Source organism: Vulpes vulpes, chromosome 8, assembly GCF_048418805.1.
Source record: "Vulpes vulpes isolate BD-2025 chromosome 8, VulVul3, whole genome shotgun sequence".
Taxonomy (NCBI): domain Eukaryota; kingdom Metazoa; phylum Chordata; class Mammalia; order Carnivora; family Canidae; genus Vulpes; species Vulpes vulpes.
Window position 1 is genome coordinate 13,932,719 of NC_132787.1, and position 22,610 is coordinate 13,955,328.

At 34.2% G+C, this 22,610-nt stretch overlaps 1 protein-coding gene across 2 annotated transcripts in view; it reads left to right on the top strand.

The window, feature by feature from the left end:
• The window catches only part of ABCD2 (ATP binding cassette subfamily D member 2), a 68,885-nt gene extending 46,721 nt beyond the window's left edge, over positions 1–22,164 (top strand). For both annotated transcript variants that reach the window (XM_072765594.1, XM_026000118.2), the window contains 4 exons: positions 609–754; positions 5,183–5,267; positions 12,517–12,642; positions 18,446–22,164. In XM_072765594.1, the coding sequence (XP_072621695.1) occupies positions 609–754; positions 5,183–5,267; positions 12,517–12,642; positions 18,446–18,665 (577 nt within the window). In that variant the 3' untranslated portion in view covers positions 18,666–22,164. The remainder of the gene's footprint in view (positions 1–608; positions 755–5,182; positions 5,268–12,516; positions 12,643–18,445) is intronic.
• Positions 22,165–22,610: the final 446 nt, after the last annotated feature.

The window sequence follows — 22,610 nt, forward strand, 5'->3', positions numbered from 1 at the left end:
TATTAATGGCATTTTTATTTTTCATAGAATTGATTGATTGATCTGAGATTGAGAGAGAACACACACAAATATGCTCCCAAACTCAAGTTAGTGGGGAAGAGCAGAGAGGGAGTTAGTGAGAGGAACAAGCAGACTCCCTCCTGAGCCCAGGACCTGACACAAGTGGATCCCACCACTCATGAGAATATGACCTCAGCCAAAACCAAGAGTCCATTATCAACCAACTGAGCCACCAAGGCACCCCATTAATGGCATTTTTAAAAAGCTTTGCTAGTTCATATCACTGGGTCAAAACCTCAAATTTCATAACATTTAAAACCAAATAATTTTAGATGAAATGCAGAACCAATGTTTATAAAATATAGTGAAACAAGGTATGTACGTCTGTGCCAAAAATATCCAACTTTTTCTTGTGGCTATGTCTCAATAATTTTTTACATGAACGTAACAGAATATTATCCTGTAGTGCCTGAGAAATACTTGTCATGAGGTAACCCTAGACAAATGGTATTTAAAGTCTGCTCTGGAGTTTTCAGACCATGAGAATGTCACCCTAGTAAACTAAAATAACTTTGTACTAGGATTCTTGTGTGCTTGGTGTTTTATAGGCCATATATGTCTCTTGGAAGTCTTCGTGATCAAGTCATCTATCCTGATTCAGTGGATGACATGCATGATAAAGGCTATACAGATCATGATCTGGAATGTATTCTACATAATGTGCACCTCTATCACATAGTTCAAAGAGAAGGAGGTAAAGTCTATCATTTTAAAAATGCGCTTAACTTTGTTTCAAGAAATAAACTTGGATAAATAGTCTGTGGTTTAATTTGAATGTATGCTTATACTGGAACATAAACACAAAAGACAGACCCTATAGCATTTATTGCTTTTCCATTATTGACATCCTCTTTTCTGCTTGGGTTATATTTCCTGCTGCACATGAGGCTTTTTATTGTCTGCTGCTAGCATTTGAAAACAGTTTTTCCTTCATTTTTGAATATGTGATTGTCCCTAAGGCCATCATCAATCTAGATGTATATAAAGTCTGTGACAGAAATACTCTCCTGTCAAGTTCTCAACTTACATTAAATTTAATAATTTGATAAATAGGTATCACAGAATTTCTTTTTTGTGTTCACACCCACAGTCTTACCAGTATATTTTTTCCTCTTTAAAGCAGCACATAGAGAATTAGATAAAATATAGAAACTTCTATGCTATGTATTTTATGCATAAGGCATTGTTGAAAGAGTAGATGTAACAGTTATACATATAAGCTTAAAAAAGAATTACTTTCTAATAGTCATTATTTCAAATAACTTGATAACATAATTTGATAGCCTTGAAAAACTATTAAAATAACAAGCTAGAATCCTAGGTTTAATTTTGCATAGGTTTCATGTTTTCTTTCCTAGTCCATTTACCTATGAGAAGTACAATGATTAAGAATGTGGACTTTGAAGTCAGAGATCTAGAATCAAATCTTAATTAGCACTTTCATCTGTATCTTCAACTGTAAAATGGAGATAAATAGCTATCTTTTTTTAATATAAATAGCTATCTAATGAGGCTTCTGTGAGTATTAAATAAGACTTTCTGTAGAGTCCCACAGCTATATGGTCTTGGGAAAACTGGACAGCAACACACAATAGAATGAAACCAGACCACTTTCTTACATCATACACAAAAATAAATTCAAAATGGATTAAAGACCTACATGTAAGATCTAAAACCATAAAAATCCTAAAGGGAATATAGGCAGTAACCTCTTTGACATCAACCATAGTAACTTTTTTTCTAGATATGTCTCCTGAAGCAAGGGAAATAAAAGCAAAAATAAACTATTGGGACTATATCAGAATAAGAAACTTTTGCAGGCAGAAGACATGAACAGACATTTCTCCAAAAAAGACCTCTAGATGGCCAAGAGACATATGAAAAGATGTTTATCATCACTTACCATCAGGGAAATACAAATCAGAACCACCAGGAGATATTACCTCACACCTATCAGAATGACGAAAATCAACACAAGAAATAATCGTTGGTGAGAATGTGGAGAAAAAGAAACCCTCTTGCACTGTTGGTGGGAATCCAAACCAGTGCAGTCACTCTGGAAGACAGTATGGAAGTTCCTCAAAAAAGTTAAAAATAGAACTACCCTGTGATCCAGCAATCACACTACTGAGTATTTACCCAAAGAATACAAAAACACTAATATGAAAGGATAGATGCATCCCTGTCTTTATATCAGCATTATTTATAATAGCCAAGATACGGAAGCAGCCCACAGAGTGTATCTACTGAAGAATAGATAAAGAAGATGTGAGATGTATATATAGATATATATAGATATATAGATAGATAGATATAAAACACTGTATGTTAACAACTGGAATTAAAATAAAAACTTTTTAAAAGACTCTCTGTAGAGCATTTAGAACAATGACATATAGTAAATGCACAAGAATTAGTAGCTAATGATAATATTACCACTCATACTATTGATACTATAATATTTTATTTTTATGATGGTACTTCATATTTTATATGGAAATCTCATATATATTACTTCATTTGATAATAAGCAATGAGGCAGACAAGAGATATTATTATATTTATTTTATGATACTTATAATCACAATTCATAAATGCTAAAAATGTGGAAAGCAGATAGTCCTTTCGTTTCACATGGTCAGCTTCTTCCCAGTTTTAAGACACAAGGGCAAAATAAATGCTGCATGTTCATCTTTTTTTTTTTCTTTCTGCATGTTAATCTTGGGAAATTATTTTTGGGTAAATTTGAAACCCAGTAATCCAAATAGAAATTTATAATAATCATGGACTATTCTATTCTTTTAGAAGTCATCAAGAAGTTTAAGAACTTTTCTAAAGAATATTCCAGTCTTAATAATGTAACAGTAATTGCTTTGGTTTATTGAGTGCTTACCTTACAGAATATATTAAGCAATGTACATTGTCATCTCATTTAATATTTATAATTGTCTCATGATTTGAATTTTAATAACCCTCCTTTACAAGTGAAATTCAGAGGTTTAGAAATTCAGAGGTTTAGAAACTGTTATAACCTTACACATAAAAAAAATTCCAAGGAAGCCTACTCTATTCACTTAATCCTTAAAACATGAAATACGTTTCATATTTTTAAGCAAAACTGGAAAGCACCTACATTTGTAGGGACACCACTTACTTTAGAAGAAGCCTAATGAAGTTCCATGTAGACTAGCTAATACTTTCCTTAGAGAAATGCTTTGCTTTAGTAAAAGGTGGAATTGAAAACTGATTTTATTCCATGAAAGAAGTTACAAAATAGAAAAGAGTAAAAGTGTTAACAAATGTTAACGTGAACTAAAGCAATATATACATCTCAAGGAAGCAGGAAAAATGTTCTCTTCTTTGGTTTGATCTCACTAAATCAGCATCAGAAGTGACAATTACGACTCAAAAGTTTTTATTTATATGTTCTACAATCAAGCAATATTGCCTACTAAAACTTTTGGGTTTAGTGGAACAGAGGACATGATTTATTTAAATATGTAAAGCTAAAGTTTCCTTTGACCCAAATACTTTTCTCTTGTGCTTTCGCAGTTGGCAGGGGGGAAAAATTTAACTCCAGAATATTTCTCCACTGTGTAACAATCTGAACTTATTTTTCAAATCCTTGCCTATGTTTCATAAATGCTATAAAATTCAGTTATAGAGAAAAATTTTATTTCAACAGTTTTCACTGGAAGCAAGAACTTTAAATCAGATGGCATTTTGAGATTTTTTCCTAATATAAAATTGTAATGATAGGTTTTTAAATTAACAAAAAAATTCCTGGAAGTTTACCCAAGAAAATGAAAAGTAGTCCCCACTGGGGAGTATCGTTAGGAAATGGGGAAGATCTTTCAAATCTAGTGCACAAAAAACAACAGACTCTACTTCCTATTTTCTTTCCCTTTGTCCAAGTTTATTTAGAAAGTTTAATGAAAGTGCAAATTCAGATGAGGGATAAAGAAGAGGGCAAAGAGCCTGATTTTTTTTCTAAATGGGAGAGTTAAGCTTTGAATACTTGGGATTGTCCTAAGTATATGTGTCAAATTTTGGCAGTCATTTTGCTCTTTGAAAATCAGACTTTGCCTACTCTGCTCTATTTTCTGATATTCCCATGGATAAATATGTAATATGGCCATCTCTCTCAGAGGCCCCAGGGTTTTGTTTTTGAGTAAGTTTTTCTTATTACAAAATAAAGATAAGCCGTAAAAATAATAAAAATCACCAAATGTTCAAATATTATAAAAATGTGTAACTTAGAAAGTAAAAGTCTCATAATTCCAGTCCTGGATGAGTGTGGGGTGTATGTGTGTGTTTATAAAAACGCAATCATACTTTATATAAATGTATATGCATGTATGTATCTATACACACACACACAATTCGGCAGTTTGGTTTTTTCCTAACGATAAAAATATTCCAGGTACATTTCTGCATCAGTATGCATAGATATAACCGAGTTTCTAAAAATAGAAGCCTTGTTTATTGTGTAAATGTCCAACAGAAAGTAAAGATGCTGTGAGTAGTGAAGGTAGATCTACATATAAATCCTAGCTCTGATCTCTAGCTGTGTAAACTTAAACTTGTCGTCTACTCTGTAGATTTCAATTTACTGACTTATAAAATGCACCAAATAAAATCTAGCTCATAAGATTGTAGAATATATGATGAGAAACTCATATAAAGTACCAGGCACATGGAAGTCATTTAAATAAATTTCTGTCTTGCTCTTTGTAGACTTAGGCCTGTATAAAGTGTTGGTCTTTTCTCTTACCAACCTCCAAAATAAGTACAAGAATATCAACTTTTCGGAGATATTTAGAAACAAATTTTAAAAGTATGAGTACTTAAAATTCTTAGAACATGTCTTATCAGTATAAGGAATCATTACCATTAAGAAATATGAAATCTAAAACAAAATGCTTATAAATGAGGCTCTCTAGTTTATCCAAGCATAATGTTCGGTAAAATACCAGGTCCTTGTGTCAATAATTTAAACTTGCCAGAAATCAATTATCCAAGGTAAAAATAGTAACAACTAAACAAATGCCATATATAAATATACATATATATATATATTATAAAATTATAAATTATTTATATAAAATTATATATTTTTAAGGATGGGATGCTGTTATGGACTGGAAAGATGTTCTGTCAGGAGGGGAAAAGCAAAGAATGGGCATGGCTCGCATGTTTTATCACAGGTGAGTATGCCATCATTGTCACTAAAGTCTTTGGATAGGATTCGATGTCCTCATCTTTAGTTTAAAAATATCTTCCTGGGGGATGGAGGGATGGGCAAAATGGGTGAAAGAGAGTGGGAGATACAGCCTTCCAGTTATGGAATGAATAAATCACAGATAAAAAGGTACAGCATAGAGAATATAGTCAGTGGTATTTTAATAGCCCTGTGTGGTGACAGATGGCAGCCTACATTTGTGGTGAGCACAGCATAATGTATATACTCGTCCAATCACTATTTGGTAAACCTAAAACTAATGTAACACTGTATGTCAATTATACTCAAAGAGAAAAGAAAAAAGGAAAAACTAATGCTTAGAATTTACAGGTTTAAATTTCTTATTATTTTTTTCATGTGTTGGAAATCTCCCAGTACTTTTTTCTATTTCTTAGGCTGAGTAATGTTAGATGACAAAATTAGATTTTCATTTGTTCTAAGTTAGAATGGATTATTACTTATTTTAAAATGTGACGAATACATAACTACCATTATACTGTGGTGAACATAGTAGGTAGGCGTTCAATACTACTTCTGAATTGAATTATTAAATTCAAACTAAATTAAGTTTTTAGGCATTTGGTAGCCTTTTAAGCTTAGTAGTGCTCTCCTCCTTAAAAATCAGAGGCATACCTAATGCAAAAAGGACCCAGCCAGCATAGGTCTTACTGGACTCAGAAAAAGAGAGATAAAAAAATAATTCCTCTTGAGAAAAATTTTCTCTTTGCAATCAGATTCATAGCCGTTTTAGGCTCAAGGTACCAAGCACAAGTTGCTGGAAAGAAATATTAAAGCTATTCTGAAAAATTCTTATTTGTCCTATTCTTCTCTGAAAAAGATTTCTCTGTCTCTTTCTCTTAATTGTGGGCATCTGGCAATGAGAATCAGAGATGTAGGCAAAGCAGGAGACTATCAGGACTTCTGTTACTCAGTTTTAATAAACAGTTATAGGGGAAAATGACCAAGAGTTATGTACAGGAATGCCTAAATGACACAGTTTATGATTATAAACTGGGGCAGATGTGACACTGAAGGAGTTGCAGTAGGAGCAGTAATACTTTTGTAGGGAACTTTAAAAAAACATAAAAGGAGAAAAAAAATATGTATCAAGTAAGTCTCATTAAATACTTAGCAACTAGTTAGCTCACACTTAGCAATCAGTTGGCTATCAACTTTTTTTTAAACTTTGATTATGGAAAAACATCAAAACTCCATCAAAGAGAAAATTGTAAGTTGAATCCCGCATTCCCACCATACTGATTCACTAGGTGTGACATTTGACCACACTTAGTTTATCTCTTTTTTTAAAATTCTGAAGTGTTTTAAAGAAAATCCCAAACTTTGGGATTTTTTAAGCATTTTTTCCTTAAAAGCTGTGGCAAATGGGGGATCCCTGGGTGGCTCAGTGGTTCAGCGCCTGCCTTTGGCCCAGGGCATGATCCAGGAGTCCCGGGATTGAGTCCCAAGTCCCACGCCGGGCTCCGTGGTGGAGCCTGCTTCTCCCTCTGCCTGTGTCTCTGCCTCTCTCTCTCTATGTCTATCATGAATGAATAAATAAATAAAATCTTAAAAAAAAATAAAAAAAAAAAAAAACCTGCAGCAAATGGGATGCCTGGGTGGCTCAGCCATTGAGCATCTGCCTTTGGCCCCGGGTGTGATTCTGGAGTCCTGGGATCAAGTCCCAATTGGGATCCCTGCATGGAGTCTGCTTCTGTCTCTCTCTGCCTGTGTCTCTGCCTCTTTCTGTTTCTCTCATGAATAAATAAATAAAATCCTTTAAAAAAAAAAAAAACAGTGGCACCAAGAAAATATAGGTATATTTTCTTACATAATAATATACCATAATCATAGCTAATAAAATTGGTAAAAACTAAAGTCATCTAATACCAGGTTCATATTCAAAATTTCTACCTATTGTCTCAAAAATATTTTTATAGTTGTTTTGTTCAAACATATTGATTTTTGTTGTTTATACCTTTTAATCATTTTTAAACTAAAGTCTGCTATTCTGTGACCTCACTACCACCACCACCCACCCTCCAATCTTGTATGCCATTGACTTGCTAAAGAAATAGGGTTAGAGATAGAGAACAAACTGAAGGTTGATGGAAGGAAGTGAGTGGAGGATGAGCTAGATGGGTGATAGGGTTTAATGAGTTGATGTTGTATGTAAGTGATGAATCACTGAATTTTACTCCTGAAACCAAAATTGTACTGTATGTTAACTAACTAGAATTTAAATTTAAAAAACTACAAAAGAAAATCTAAAAAAAAAAGAAAGAAAGAAAGAAATAGGATTAGTTGGCCCATAAGAATGTTGCTCCTTCTAGATCTGATTACTTACTTATGGAATCTTTTACTTTTTTATTTAATTTCCTATTTTTCTCATAAACTGCAAATTAGAGCTAAAAACTTAATTATATTTAAGTTTAGCCTTTTTGATAAGAATATAACACATTTACCATTGAAAAGGAACATGCCATTTAAATAACTTTATTAAAACATAATTATACATTAATTTCATAAAAGTAGAAAATTTAGATAAGTTTAAGAAATCTATCATCTCATCTGTGTTAATAAAAGTTCAAGTAAATACAATCTTTTAAAAAACAAAATAAAAATTCAGCCAAGTAAATTTTTTTTGAATTTTTATTTATTTGACAGAGAAGGGGGGAGAGGGAGAGAGAGAAAGAGCGAGGAATGGGGGGGCAGAGGGAAAAGGAGAAGCAAGATCCCTGATAAGTAGAGAACCTGACATGGGGCTCGATCCCAGGATGCTGGGATCACAGCCTGAGCCAAAGGCAGATGCTTAACCAAGTGAGCCACCCAGGAGCCCCCAGCCAAGTAAAATTTTTTTAAGATTTTTTTTTTAAGTTTATTCATTCATGAGAGACACAGAGAGAGAGAGAAAGAGAGAGAGAGAGAGAGAGGCAGAGGCAGAGGGAGAAGCAGGCTCCATGCAGGGAGCCCGATGTCGGACTTGATTCCGGGTCTCCAGGATCACGACCTGGGCCAAAGGCGGTGCCAAACTGCTGAGCCACCTGGACTGCCCAGCCAAGTAAATTTTAAAGAGACAATTGGCTTTATTGAATAATTCATGAATGAGATATCATCCCATCTAACAAGTAAAGAGGAACTCCAAAGGGCTACAGAAAGGGAATAGTTTTTAAAAGCAAGCAGGACAAGGAAGTCATGAACAAACTCACCTCCTTTGGGGAAACTAAAGGGTCTTATTAGGTGGATTACCTCACTGATGCTGACCAGGAAATTCCAGACTGACCAGTTAAGATTACATTCCTGGGGAAGGTTGAACCTGCAATTAGGTTAGATATTAAGCCCAATTTTGGTGACATGGACTTAGCACAAGTGACTCTATTTTGGGCCTGTATGTAGTGTCTAGCTAGAGTTTTTTAATAAGAAAAAATACTGTATTAATAACATGGTATTATAGAATTTAAGAAACAAAACAGATGAACATAGGAGAAGGGAAGGAAAAATAATATAAAAACAGAGATGGAGGCAAACCATAAGAGACTCTTAACTATAGGAAACAAACTGAGGGTTGCTGGGGGGAGTTGGAGAAGGGATAGGGTAACTGGGTAATGAGCATTAAGGAAGGCACTTGATGGAAAGAGCACTGGGTGTTATTTGCAACTGATGAATTACTAAACTCTGCCTCTGAAACTAATAATACACTATATGTTAACTAAATTGAATTTAAGTAAAAAATTAAGGGGTGCCTGAATGGTTCAGTCAGTAAAGCATCAGCCTTTGACTTAGATCGTGATCCCAGGGTCCTTGGATAGAGCTCTGTGTAGGAATCCCTGCTCAGTGGAGAGCCTGCTTCTCCCTCTCTCCCTGATCCTGCTCTATCTAGCTCTCTCTCTCTCTCTCTCTCTCTCTCTCAAATAAATAAAATATTTTAAATTAATTAAAAGAAAAAGAGAAAAGTAACATGATATTTATAATAATGTGCATGATTAGTTCAAGAATATGGCAAGCTAATTTGCAATGACATGGATGGACTAGAGAGTAGTAAGCTAAGCAGTGTAAGTCAGTCAGAGAAAGACAATATGATTTGAAATCATATATCATGATATATTATTTCACTCATATGTGGAATTTAAGAAACAAAACAAATGAGCAAAGAGAAAAAAAGAGAAAGGCAAACCAAGAAAAAGACTCTTAACTATAGAGAACAAACTGATGGTTACCAGAGGGAAAGTAGTGGGGGTAGGGAGATAAGGGGGAAAAATGGGTAAAATAGGTGAAAGGGATTAAGGAGTACATTTTTTGTGATGAGCAACAGGAGTTGTATGTAAGTATTGAATCACTATGTTGTACAATTGAAACTAATACCACACTGTATGTTAATTAACTAGAATTTAAATAAAAACTTATAAAAAAATATGGTGAGCCAAAAAATTACAAACTAAAATTTACTAACTCAAAATTTTTAGTACAATATATTTTAGAATGCCCCTTTTAAATGATGTGTTGAGATTCAAGAGTAAAATTTACTGTTTGACATTTATGACCAGCTGTTACCCACTATCACCCTGAATCTGTTTGAGCCTTGTCCATAAATATTCAGTAATATGATCAGCAGCATAGTTGGTGAAATATAATATGATGGAATGTAAAATGTGACCATAAATTTCTCACTGGGTCGGTGTGTTAATAAAATAAACCCTATAACAAACAGCAAGAGGCATTAATCTCAACCCAAAGAGATTTTTAAGTACTTGTAACTAGAAATAAATAGTTGATACTTGATATCTAAAATATTTGGATACAATGCAAGACTAAATAAAGATCAAGTTACAAGCATATCAATAGAAAGAAAATTTAGTGATCTATAGAAATATCCGTGAAGATGAGAGAATTGTTGAAAAGGCAGTGTCTATCTATGGCCACTAATGGTGGCCACTCTGGATGCGCCCGATCTTGTCTGAAAAGCCGACAAGATAGCTGAGAAAAAGCCAAAATGAAATAGAAATTTTAAACCCAGTGAAGGAAAAATATAATCATGAGGAACTGCCTTCCCTCATCCTCAAGGGATTAACAACAAGATTTGAATTGCCATATGAAAGACCTGAGCTAGATAAAATGGAGAATTTTGACAAGGAGTATTAAGTATCACAGTAGTATTCTCTTTTTGAGAGGATTTTAAGTTTAATGTTTAAAGAGTGATTAGGGGATCCCTGGGTGGCGCAGTGGTTTGGCGCCTGCCTTTGGCCCAGGGCGCGATCCTGGAGACCTGGGATCGAGTCCCACGTCAGGCTCCCTGCATGGAGCCTGCTTCTCCCTCTGCCTGTGTCTCTGCCTCTCTCTCTCTCTCTCTCTCTCTCTCTCTGTGACTATCATAAATAAATAAAAATTTAAAAAAATAAATAAATAAAGAGTGATTAGAAAAGTTCTGTCTTAAGGTGAATAGAGTAAATCCTTCACAAAGCTCCCTCTTCTGATGCTATACCAAAAGAAAAAGAAAGGAAAATCTGAAAAAACAATATTATCTAATGTTCTACTTAATTATGTCAGTCCGGATTCCAGTGATTGCTTGATTTAAATACACACACACACACACACACACACACATCTAGTTCTGCCAAGAAAACAAAAGTATGGAATCTGTCTTGTATCTGCTAGACTAAGGATTGCCATGACAACTGAGTATAAGACATACACTTCATCTCTAATTCTATGATGGCATCTTTTCTCTGTTAACTCAAAGCACTCTAAAAATGGCACAGTACAATGAGTAGCTAAATTACTAGAAAGAGAATTACACAGAAAAAGAAAAAATATCCCAAATCACTCTCTTCTTTATACTTCCTTTTCTTCTCCCCATTTTCTACTTAAAAAAAAATTATCCACAAAATAGTAACCAACTCTGAGACAAAGAAATAATACTTATTACTTAAATAGAACAGTAACCAAAAGCCAACCACCACAACTATTTCTGTTGACTCCTGGGGAATCTCCAGTGATCTTTTAGTTCTTTGCATGGAGTGCAGTTATTAAAGTCAAATGGGGTGTGAAAGCTACCTTGACTCTTGAATCTATTAGCCTTGACCACCTTCCCTGGAGTAGGTAACAGGATCCTATTAGTAACCAAATCCATTATAGAAAGACAATTTAAAGTGCTAAATAAGTATGCTGAAGGAGAAATTATTACTGATTTCAATGTTTATCTTTTCATTGTCATCTATTTTTAAAGATCAGAATAACTTCATGGAAGAAATTGTCCTGGTAAATACTTAGTACTGATTTTCAACTCTGAAATAAATAACAAATGACAGTGCATGAGTTGACCTTTGGTCCCATTAACAAACCTAAGTCATGTTGCTGGGTACCAAATATGTACCTAACGTCCAGATAGGCTTGAAAGGAGACCATGAAAGGAAAGACATAAAAAGAGTGGGGTGAGATGAAAGGAAGAGAATAAACAGAAGGAAATGGTAGCAAATGTTAGGTGCCTCTGACAGTAGACAGTCATTTCCAAAGTAAAAACTAACTTAGGATGATCAGAAAAATATTTACTGATTTTTTTATTCCCTTAAGAATTTGATTGCAGAGCATGGTCTCAATGTCAGATCAGGCATTCTACTTTTGCGGAATCTTGTAGTAATGAAATTCCATTAATCATGTTTAGGTACTTGTTGATAAAGTTATCTTCTCAATAAATCTTTGCTAACAGGGCTTTTGACCTGTTTGATAATTAGCTGCTGTAATATATTTTTCATGTAATTAGTCAGAACCTGTCACCAGGAATGAACTTGCCTTCTGTGGGAAAATGGACTCAGTGACCTGCCTCATCTTTCCTATGTCTCATACTCATGATTCACCCATCTGCATAACAATAAAGCTTATTACATAGTGAGCAGGCATCAGGAAATCTATTTAAAATTGAAGAAGAATATAATATTCTGATCCAAAGACTATTCTTTCGCTTTATCATTTCTCATCTTTAAAAATGTGATATACTGTTTTGTTCCTTTAAAGTTAACATTGCAGGGCGCCTGGCTGTCTCAGTCAGTATAGCATGTGACTCTTGATCTCAGGATTGTAACTTCAAGCCCCATGTTGGGTACAGAAGAAGGTACCTTAAAAAATAAATTAATGAAGTTAAGATTTTAACTCATGTTGTCCGTGTAAAGATTTATAATTCAAATAGGAAAATCATTCATTTATCTGTGCTTATTTTTTTCAAGACCAAAATATGCATTGCTGGATGAATGTACCAGTGCTGTCAGCATTGATGTTGAAGGAAAGATATTTCAAGCTGCAAAAGGGGCTGGGATTTCCTTACTATCTATTACACACAGGCCTTCTCTGTGGTGAGTGTTTCCAATGTTAATTTGCAGTAGAGGGATTTTCTTTGTATTTCTCAAAGAATAGCCTTGCCTAAACTATCACTATAGAGCATAGGATGTTTCACTTATTTCCTACCTATGTTTCTGTTAAATTGCACACTGCTAGTGTAGATACCCTAAACCTAACATCGTAACAATGTGCTATTTTGGGATGCTTGGGTAGCCCAGCGATTGAGCATCTGTCTTTGGCTCAGGGCATGATCCTGGAGTCCGGGGATCGAGTCCCACATCAGGCTCCCTGCATGGAGCCTGCTTCTCCCTCTGCCTTGTCTCTGCCTCTCTCTGTGTGTCTCTCATGAATAAATAAATAAAATCTTAGAAAAAATGAAAAAAACAATGTGCTATATGAAAATGGTTATCACATTCCAATAATTCTGAAAAGAAATAGAAAAATCCAGTGATATTTTTTAACTGAAAGTTCTCATAATGCATAGCATGTACGGGGAAAAAAAAATATATGTAATTTTATTCCATCTTTTTAGCCCTTTTTTCAAAATCCAGGAAAACAATTTTACAACTTAATATTCTCCCAAAGGATGAAGTTGGAGAAAACACAGGGGAAAAGAACCTTTTTTTCTGTTGGGGGTGAAGTTTGTTTAAAAAAATAAAAAGGAAAGAAAGAAAATATTTTCTAAATAATATCTCATTAAACCCAGTGGGATTCCCTCCATTTTAAAGAAGGATAATACTGAGGAACCTGAGTGGCTCAGTGGTTGAGCATCTGCCTTTGGCTCAGGTCGTGATCCCAGGGTCTGGACATTGAGTCCCACATCAGACTCCCTGCATGGAGCCTGCTTCTCCCTCTGCCTGTGTCTCTGCCTCTCTCTCTCTGTCTCTAATGAATAAATAAAACCTTTAAAATTAATTAATTAAGTAATATTTTAAAATGATAACACTGTTTTTACCATTCCCCTACTTTTCTACTGATTCATCATCATAATAATAGTTGCTATTACAGATTCAGCACCTATTCTGTTCCAGGTTCATTTTATTTAAGTCTCATAACAACTCTATATGGAATATAGGTAGTCTAATTATTCCCATTTTACAGATGAAGAAACTGAGAACTAGAAAAATAAAGAAAGTAACTTACCATGATCACACTCTATATTCTAGTATACTGCTTTACTTATTATAAGGAACTCAAAGTGCATCATATATGGAAGCCATAAAAACACTTATTCATTCATAGTGCACTCTGCTACTTTGATATTTCTGTTTCATCAAAATCTTTTCTTTTGATATGTTAGTAACTACAGTTAGCCTCCTATTTTCCAAGGGACAGAAAGGGCTTCTGCTCTCTCTTTAGCTGAAGCATTCTGTAGCAGGTGTCTAATCACATTCTATGCCAAAGCTGTCATCATGTACATGACTTCAAACCTAGGCTGAGTAACAAGCTTTATTTGAGCTAATTCTGGAAGCCCTTCTAGCCTTTTCAGTGTATAGAGAATGTTTACTTTAAAATTATGAGTTAACTGAGTATTCAGTTCAGATCAGTCTCTGTTAAACCATTCTCTGTATTCTACTTCTGTTGAGAAGATAATAATCTATTTTCAATCTATTTTCACTCTTCATTTAAACATTCAAATTTTTCATAAATTTTTTCCCTCAGAGAGGTGACCTGAAAATAGAGCATTTCATGAAGTGACCTTTTCTATAGAACTTTATGGTTTGTCTCTCTGCTATTAAGAACAAATTGGCACCTGGAGTGATAAGAGCCTGACTTACTAATCTCTCTAGAAGTAGTCTGGCTCTGGTCCAGGATGAGTACATGGCAATGAGTATGATTCCTCTAACTTTTCCATGGAGAAAACCAGCAGGAACTGGATCTTATGACACATAACATTTGTCTATAAATCCCTGAATCAGTGATGACATAGAACCACACCAAAAGAACTCTTGAGCCCTTTCTGGTATGGACTTGTCATTTCTAGATATGCTTCCTAACTGATCACATGTTGGGATAACGTGGAGTTATACCTTAGTTCTGGGGCTTTTCCTGACCTTATCAATGGATGTATTATGCTATTCTATCATCAGTTCCTTATTCAAGTAGCCTAAAGAGTCATTGGAAGCGTATTTGGCCATTTTTCCCTCAGTTGAAGGAACAAATAGGTTTTTGTTGCTGTTGTGTTTTTAAAGATTTTATTTAGAGCAGTTTATGATCATAGAATGATCATAGAAATATTGAGAGGAAGAACAGACTATCCCATATGCTCCGCCCCCACATGCAGAGCCATATTATCAACACTTCCCACTGGGGTGATATATTCGCTGAACCAACATTGCACATCATTATGACCCAAAGTCCATAATTTACATTAGGGTTCACTCTTGGTGGTGTAGAGTCTATGGGTTTGGACAAATTTGTAGTTGCGTATATCCATCATTACAGTATTTTACAGGGTATTTTTACTGTTCTAAAAATCCTCTGTGCTCTGCATATTCATCCCTCTCTTCCTTCAAGCCCTACAAACCACCATCTTTAATGTTTCCATAGTTTGGCCTTTTTCAGAGTGTCATAGAGCTAGAATCATCTAGTATATAGCCTTTTCAGTTTGGCCTCTTTCACTTAGTAGCATTCATTTAAGTTTCTGCCGTGTCTTTTCACGGCTTCCTAGCTCATTTCTTTTTAGCACTGAATAATATTCCATTTTTCAAATGTAGACAGTTTATTTACCCATTCACCTACCAGAGGATATCTTGGTTGCTTGCAGTTTGGGCAATGATAAATAAACCTGTTACAAACATTCATATGAAGGTTTTTAGGTGGACACAAGTTTTCTCAACTCCTTTGGGTAAATATCAAGGAGTGCAATTGTTGGATCACATGGTAAGAGTAGTTTTGTAAGGAACGCAAAATTAAAAAGAAAAGAAAAGAAAAAGAAACTGCAAAATTGCCAGCCAAAGTGGCTGTACCATTTGGCATTCCCACCAGCAATGAATGAGAGTTTCTGTTGCTCCACAGCTTTGTTGGCATTTGGTATTATCAGTGTACTAGATTTTTGGCCATTCCAATAGGTGTATAGAGGACAGATAACTTTTAAAGCAAATAATAAAATCTGTAATTTTATGCCTTTTAACAAGAAAAAACATGTTTTAATTGCAGCTATTCATAGTATGTTTCCTCATAAAACTAAAAATCGTGTTACTTTTGCATTATGAATTAATTTAGGCATTTTAGGTTGAAGAAACTAATCATTTAATTAATCATTTCTGATTAACCTGTGTTCCTATATGAAATTCTTATTTTCCCTAAAAAGATTTCAGAAGCGAGGAAAAAAATGTATTATATTTTCCCCGTGACAACAAGGGGTAATTGTTGATTATGAAGGTTAAAATCAATAGCAGTATATAAAGAGGTAAAAAATTAGAGAATCCTATTAAATTATTTGATTCCTGGATAGAAATATAGCTTTATACCTACCACTTTCCTAAGCTTGATCCTATTTGTGCAGGAAGTCTACAGATTATTTCCAACAAGCCTCAGTTAGTATAGTAGTTTCCTTTAAAATCTTTTAAGAAAAACCCTGAAATATTATTTTAGCCCATTAGATAGAACACACCTTTGAATCTCAGGTCATTAACACCCATACATTATCTTCCTAAAATGTAGAAATCAAATAATGTTGTGGGACTGGAGTGACAAGCCAAACCTTCATTATACATAGAAGATAGAAGTTGTCCAGGATCAGAACTACTGTGTTCTAAAATTGCTCCCAGTTGTAGATCCAAGGTTAGGAAAGCCCAAGAATTTAATAAAAAAAAAAAAAAAAAAAAGGTCATTAATCTCTGTCATATGTTCTCAAACACATGAACTTTCAACCTTCAGTTTGAGAGTGATTTTTACTTTTTTAGACACAGTTTAACACAGATTAGTTTCCCCTTCTTAAGCATGTTAACACCATCCAATCAAAATGAAATTAAACCAGAGGTCCTTCAGTTGATGAATAGATAAACAAAATGTGCAAAACCATATAGTAGAATATTATCCATCTATAAAAATGAAGGAAGTTAGGGCGCCTGGGTGTCTCAGTCAGTTAAGCATCTGCCTTCAGCTCAGGTCATGATTCCAGTGTCCTGGGATGGAGCCCCACGCTGGGCTCCCCTCTCAGTAGGGAGTCTGATCCTCCCTCTCCCTCTGCCTACCCCTCCCTACTGCTTGTGCTTGCTCTCTGTCAAGTAAAAATAAAATCTTTTTTACAAATGAAAGAAAAAATAAAAATAAAAAATAAAAATGAAAAAAATACTAATATATGCTACAACTAGATGAATTTTGAAATCATTTTAAGTGAAAGAAGTTAGTCACAAAAAGCCACATATTATATGATTATATGTATATGAAATGCCCAGAATAGACAAAACCAGAGATACAGAAAGGAAATTGATGGTTGTCAGGGGCTGAACAGAGGGGGAAGGAGGAAGGAATGCTAATAGGTGTGGGGTTTCTTTTGGGGTAAAGAAAATATTCTGGAATTGGATAGTAGTGATGGCTACATGAGCTTGTGAATCAACTAAAAATCACTGAATTTTACACTGAAAAGGATGAGTTTATGGTATGTGAATCATGTCTCAAGTTTAAAAAAGGAAGTAAATCTACTTGAAATAAGCCCACTGATCATAGTAAATAATGACAGATGAGAGCTCAAAAGGGATCAAGAAGGGAGAAAAACTATAAGGAAAATATAGGAAAACTGAGGACACGTAGGAACATGGGCCACTTCAGCATAGTGACAAAAGAGAGGGACTCAGCTATGCAAGGCCAACTCTGCCAGCAGTACTCTCTTCACACAGCCCCCACAAATCCCAGAAACTTCAGCCTCTCTTTAGGACAAGATGGACTGTCTCCTGTCTTACCAGTAAAGTAATCTCTATACGTCTCTGAATTTTTTTTGAAAGATTTTATTTATTTATTCATGAAACACAGAGAAAGAGAGAGGGAGGTAGAGACAGAAGGAGAAGCAGGCTCCTCGCAGAGCAGGGAGCCCAGTGCAGGACTGCATCCCAGGACCCTGGGATCAGGACCTGAGCCAAAGGCAGATAACTGACTGAGCCACCCAGACGCCCTCTCTCTCTGAAGTTTCTAATTATGAACCAGAGCCATGAGAAAGGAGATTAAATTATATGAAGGCATAGAAGCATCTTTAAAAGATTTCTATCAAAGAATTCATTTTTTAAAGTGTTTTAAAACTTAAAAAAAAAAAATATGCTCCATACCCAGCATGGAACCCGACACAGGGCTTGAACTCATGACCCTGAGATCAAGCCCTAAGCTGAGATCAAGCCAGATGCTTAACTGACTGAGCCACAAAGGCACCCTTTGTATTTCCTTTCTTTTTCTTAGGTGTGTGTGTGTGTCTTTTCCCTTCATAACCTTTAACATTTTTACTTTCTTCCCTCAGCTTCCTTTCCTTATTCTGATTCTAACTAAGCTCTGATATTTATTCAGGAGCCATCCTGGGTTTGAAGATCAATTCAATAGATACAAACAGGATGTGTTCCTTATCAATTCATGCACATCCAGAATATGAAAGAAATTTAACATAAGCAATAGAATTTCCAAGAGATTAATGACTTTTGGAGTTAAAAAAATCACAATATTTAACCTATTGAGGGATTCTTGAAAATCAAATGTAAAATAGGCACCTTACTTAAAATTTGCCTTTGAAAAAAAAAAAATTTGCCTTTGAATATTATCTGAAATTATAAGCCTAAAATGGCTTTTCTCAATTACTGCTAATAATATTATTTCATTTTGATTATGCAGGAAATACCACACTCATTTATTACAGTTTGATGGCGAAGGAGGTTGGCGCTTTGAACAATTGGATAGTGCTATCCGTTTAACACTGAGTGAAGAAAAACAAAAGCTAGAATCTCAGCTAGCTGGAATTCCCAAAATGCAGCAGAGACTCAATGAACTATGTAAAATTTTGGGAGAAGACTCAGTGCTGAAAACAATAAAAAATGAAGATGAGACATCCTAATTTGTTTTGACATGTTTTACAAGTTAATTTTTAAGTAAAGACTCAGACAGGCTGTTATAGTGCATGTATTGTGTTTAAGCTAAGCAAGAGAAAAAAGGAAGTAAGAAATGTTTTATAAAATTTTAGCATCAAGAAAATACATGATCTGACTTTTCCGAAGAAAATAAACAAATGCATTATGTGAGATTAGTCATTTTGGCTTATACTAATACCTAGTGAAAGCCTAATTCGCCTGTAAAGTAGGATTTTCTAGGTGAATTTACGAAGAATACCAGATTTGCTATGTGAATGTGATGTGTCTGAAAGTTCTTAACAAACATGGGAAAAATCTTGAAAATGGGTCAACTTAAGAACAGCATACAGTTTGAAACAGGCACATAAAATTAGAAGTTTGAGTAACGTTTCAGTCCATTTATAGTTATGAGATTTAATAGGTAGGATTCATGTTCATCATTAATTGTGATCAACTAAACCTGTATACAAAATAGCTGACAGTTTGATAAAATAATTTCAATATGAAAAAATTATTTTAATGGCAGTAATTGAAAGAAAGAAAGCATGACTATACATGTATAAAATGCCATATTTTTAGATTTTGAGCATCTTAATATGGGCACATAACAAATTAGTTTTAATGAGAATCTTCCATATTTGTTAATAAACTCTTTCATTTTAAGAAGAGAATTGCCAATACAGAAAAGGAGTATCTCAACAATGTATGTCTCAGCCTGTTACTTTGCTTGGCCACATTATCTAATGCAACTTCTATCCAGAAATACTCAGCTTGTTTTTGTGTTCAAAGGAGGAGGCCACCACATTTTTAAATAGCAATGCTATAAGAGAATATAGGGATTTTCAAAATCACAGTAGTTAAACATACATTGAAATAGCACTTTATAATTTACAATCCTCATTGATATCATTTCATTTTAATTCATTCATTCTTTAATCTCTTGAGGCAACTATTATTTACCTTGTTCACTTTTGGGAAAATTGACACTCAGACTTGACTTAATTATGCAGTTTATTTAGGGACAGATCCAAGGATCAAATAAAGTTCTCCTGATTATATGATCCAGGGCTATTTCCACTTTCCGCTATCATTCTGGAAATCTAACTGGACTATTATATCAATAAAAATTAGATGAGATGTTGAAAAGAAAATAAATTTGGTAATGTCACTGGTATAATTATTTGGTTATTGTTTACAAGATGTGGAAATTAAATACAAAGTGGATAGTTCACTGGTCTGTGGTTTAAAATGAGCCAAGAAAGTTCAGAAAGTTTTCAGCACCTATGCACTCATACTCAATATTAACATACTTCTACAGCTAGCAATCAGATGGGAAATTGTGTTATAGGTAAATTTAATATTTATTGAACATAATGAGAAAGAATCTGCATGGAATAGTCCATGTAAAATAAATCTTATCTAAACATGTGCCCTGAAGTTGGAAGTACAAAAGCCAGAACTGTCACGTTAATCTCCTACTGCCAGTGCCACCATGTTGATAGGCCAGGAAAAATGAGAACGATCGGTCATTAGTGGTTTTGGATTTTATTTATGTCTTTAGACACAACCAAAATAAATGCTACGTCAGTGATTCTCAGATTTTTTTCGGGTTGTAGAGTACCTGGAAGTCATTCATGATGCCTGTAGTAGAACATCATGCCATTTCACATTTTCAATTCGGCCATGCTAATTAAGGCATTTTTAGTTATCAATAAATGTAACCATCTTATAAGAAGGAATGCAGTATAAAATGATAATCATTACATCTGCCTAGGTTTTTCTGTTAATATCTCTAGGTACTCATATTCTTTTGTCAGTTACTGCTACTTCCTATTAGAAAAGTGAGGCAAGTGTCAAAGGTTTAAAAAAAAGAATGCATGGAGCCAAAACTTAAACTTGATAAAAATCATCCATTAATCTTAACTTCTATATTAGCAGTTATTCAGTTTATACTGCTGTAAGGAACAGTCTGAGGCAATGTCTTAAGTTAACTTTTAAAGGTACAGGAAGAAAATGAAACGTCCTCGTTTGAAACATGTGAATAATTTCCACGCCTTACTTTTCAGAATTTGAAAAATAAAGCATTTAGGACCTGATATGTTGTGTTTTGAAATCTAAAAATGAATGCCAAAAACAAAGATTTGTAATTAGCCCTTATTTGATATATCCTACCAATGAGCTGAAGTAAATATGAATTCATTATTTATATTGTACAGGATTTGAGGATGTTTAAAATTCTGTACTAAAACTGTACACACTGTAATTTAAATGTTATAGTTCTTTTTTTTATAAATTTATTTTTTATTGGTGTTCAATTTGCCAACATATAGAATAACACCCAGTGCTCATCCCATCAAGTGCCCCCCTCAGTGCCCGTCACCCAGTCATAAATGTTACAGTTCTAAGAAAAACATGTTTTACATGAGCTTTTTTTGTGCCTATTTATTTGCTGAATTTTCATCAAGGACCAATATCCTCTAACGAGGAGGGGGAAGAAATCTGTGATTTGAATATGTATGATGTACCATTTAACTATTTCCAAAGGGGCCCAATGAGTATACCATATTTTACTATTCTTATATTTTATGAAAAACGTGAACAAGATTGAGAAACTAAAGAGCTGTCTTGGGATATAGCAGAGGGTAAACAAGGAAAGGAAAAAGAAAATATTTCAATTTTTGAAATACTTTTACCATGTTATCTATTTGCCCAAACTTTTAACTTCTAGGTTTTTTGATATTGTCAAAGAAAGCTATAAGTTTATGGAGCTCAATTTGTAAATGGGCACTTTTGGGCTAACTTTTGAACTTGGAAAATAAGTTGCATTCTGAAAATTTTGCATTTTATTTCTCCAACATATAGTGTTAGACCAAGCATGAGTATAAAATACTGTGTGTTCTTGTAAACATGATAATGTTTTAAAAAATCCCACTTCAGGAATCTCAAGTAAAATGATATATCCTGATATTCAATGCAAGTTTACATTTGTTTACAATAGGAATGGTTTCCCCTTGGCAGTAATTTGGGTTTTGTGTCAAATTTTGCTTTCCCAGTAAGGGTATGAATGAATATGTTAGTTTTTTATTTGAGACTTCGGTTCCAAGTATAATTTCATATTTGGCAATAGGCTTAGCCTATTAAAATCTTTTTGGAATAATTTTTTTATTCCAGAAGCCTAGAGAAATTTGTTACATATTGGAACCTAAATCCGGAGAATGTTACACACTTCTAAGATGTGCAGAAAATGGTAATGATTATTAAACCACTGATTAAAAGAGATGCCTTTGATAGAATTGCTTTATGGGCAAATGCTATTCTCATTTAGAAATGCAAAGTACTTTCATATAACCCAGGGTATTTACATTTCTGCTGATATACCATTAGGTATGTCAAGTATGTTTTAGAGTTGTACTTGTCATGTTTGCCACATGAGAACTTTCAGTTGGATGTATAAAATATTTTTATTAAAAGTAAATCCCTTCTTCACTGTTGGTGCCTTTCCTGGTTACCAAGTACCAAACAGCTTTACAATTTTTAGTGTGAAGTTTTCAAAACCAGTTATCTACTCTTGTATACAGGGCTTGTGTTAATGAAAGCAAGTGAGAAAAATGTCCTGAAGGGTAAAAATCACTATGTAGTTAAGGGTAAAAAATCACTATGTAGTTAAGTTATGTGATTAAGTTAATCACATGGCTATGTGTGAATACACTAGAGTCTCTATCCAAAGAACAGTTACTTGAACTCAACATTTCTTGTGAATTCCTTAATTATCATAAAAAACATTTGATTAATCAAAGGAATTACAAAGTATTCCGGTAGTAGAAAATGCCCTATTTCCATATCTTAAATGGCTTTGTTGGGTATGTGTATATGTACACCTCATTTACAAGTTGTATGGTATACAACCTTATGTAGTACTATGAACAATAATC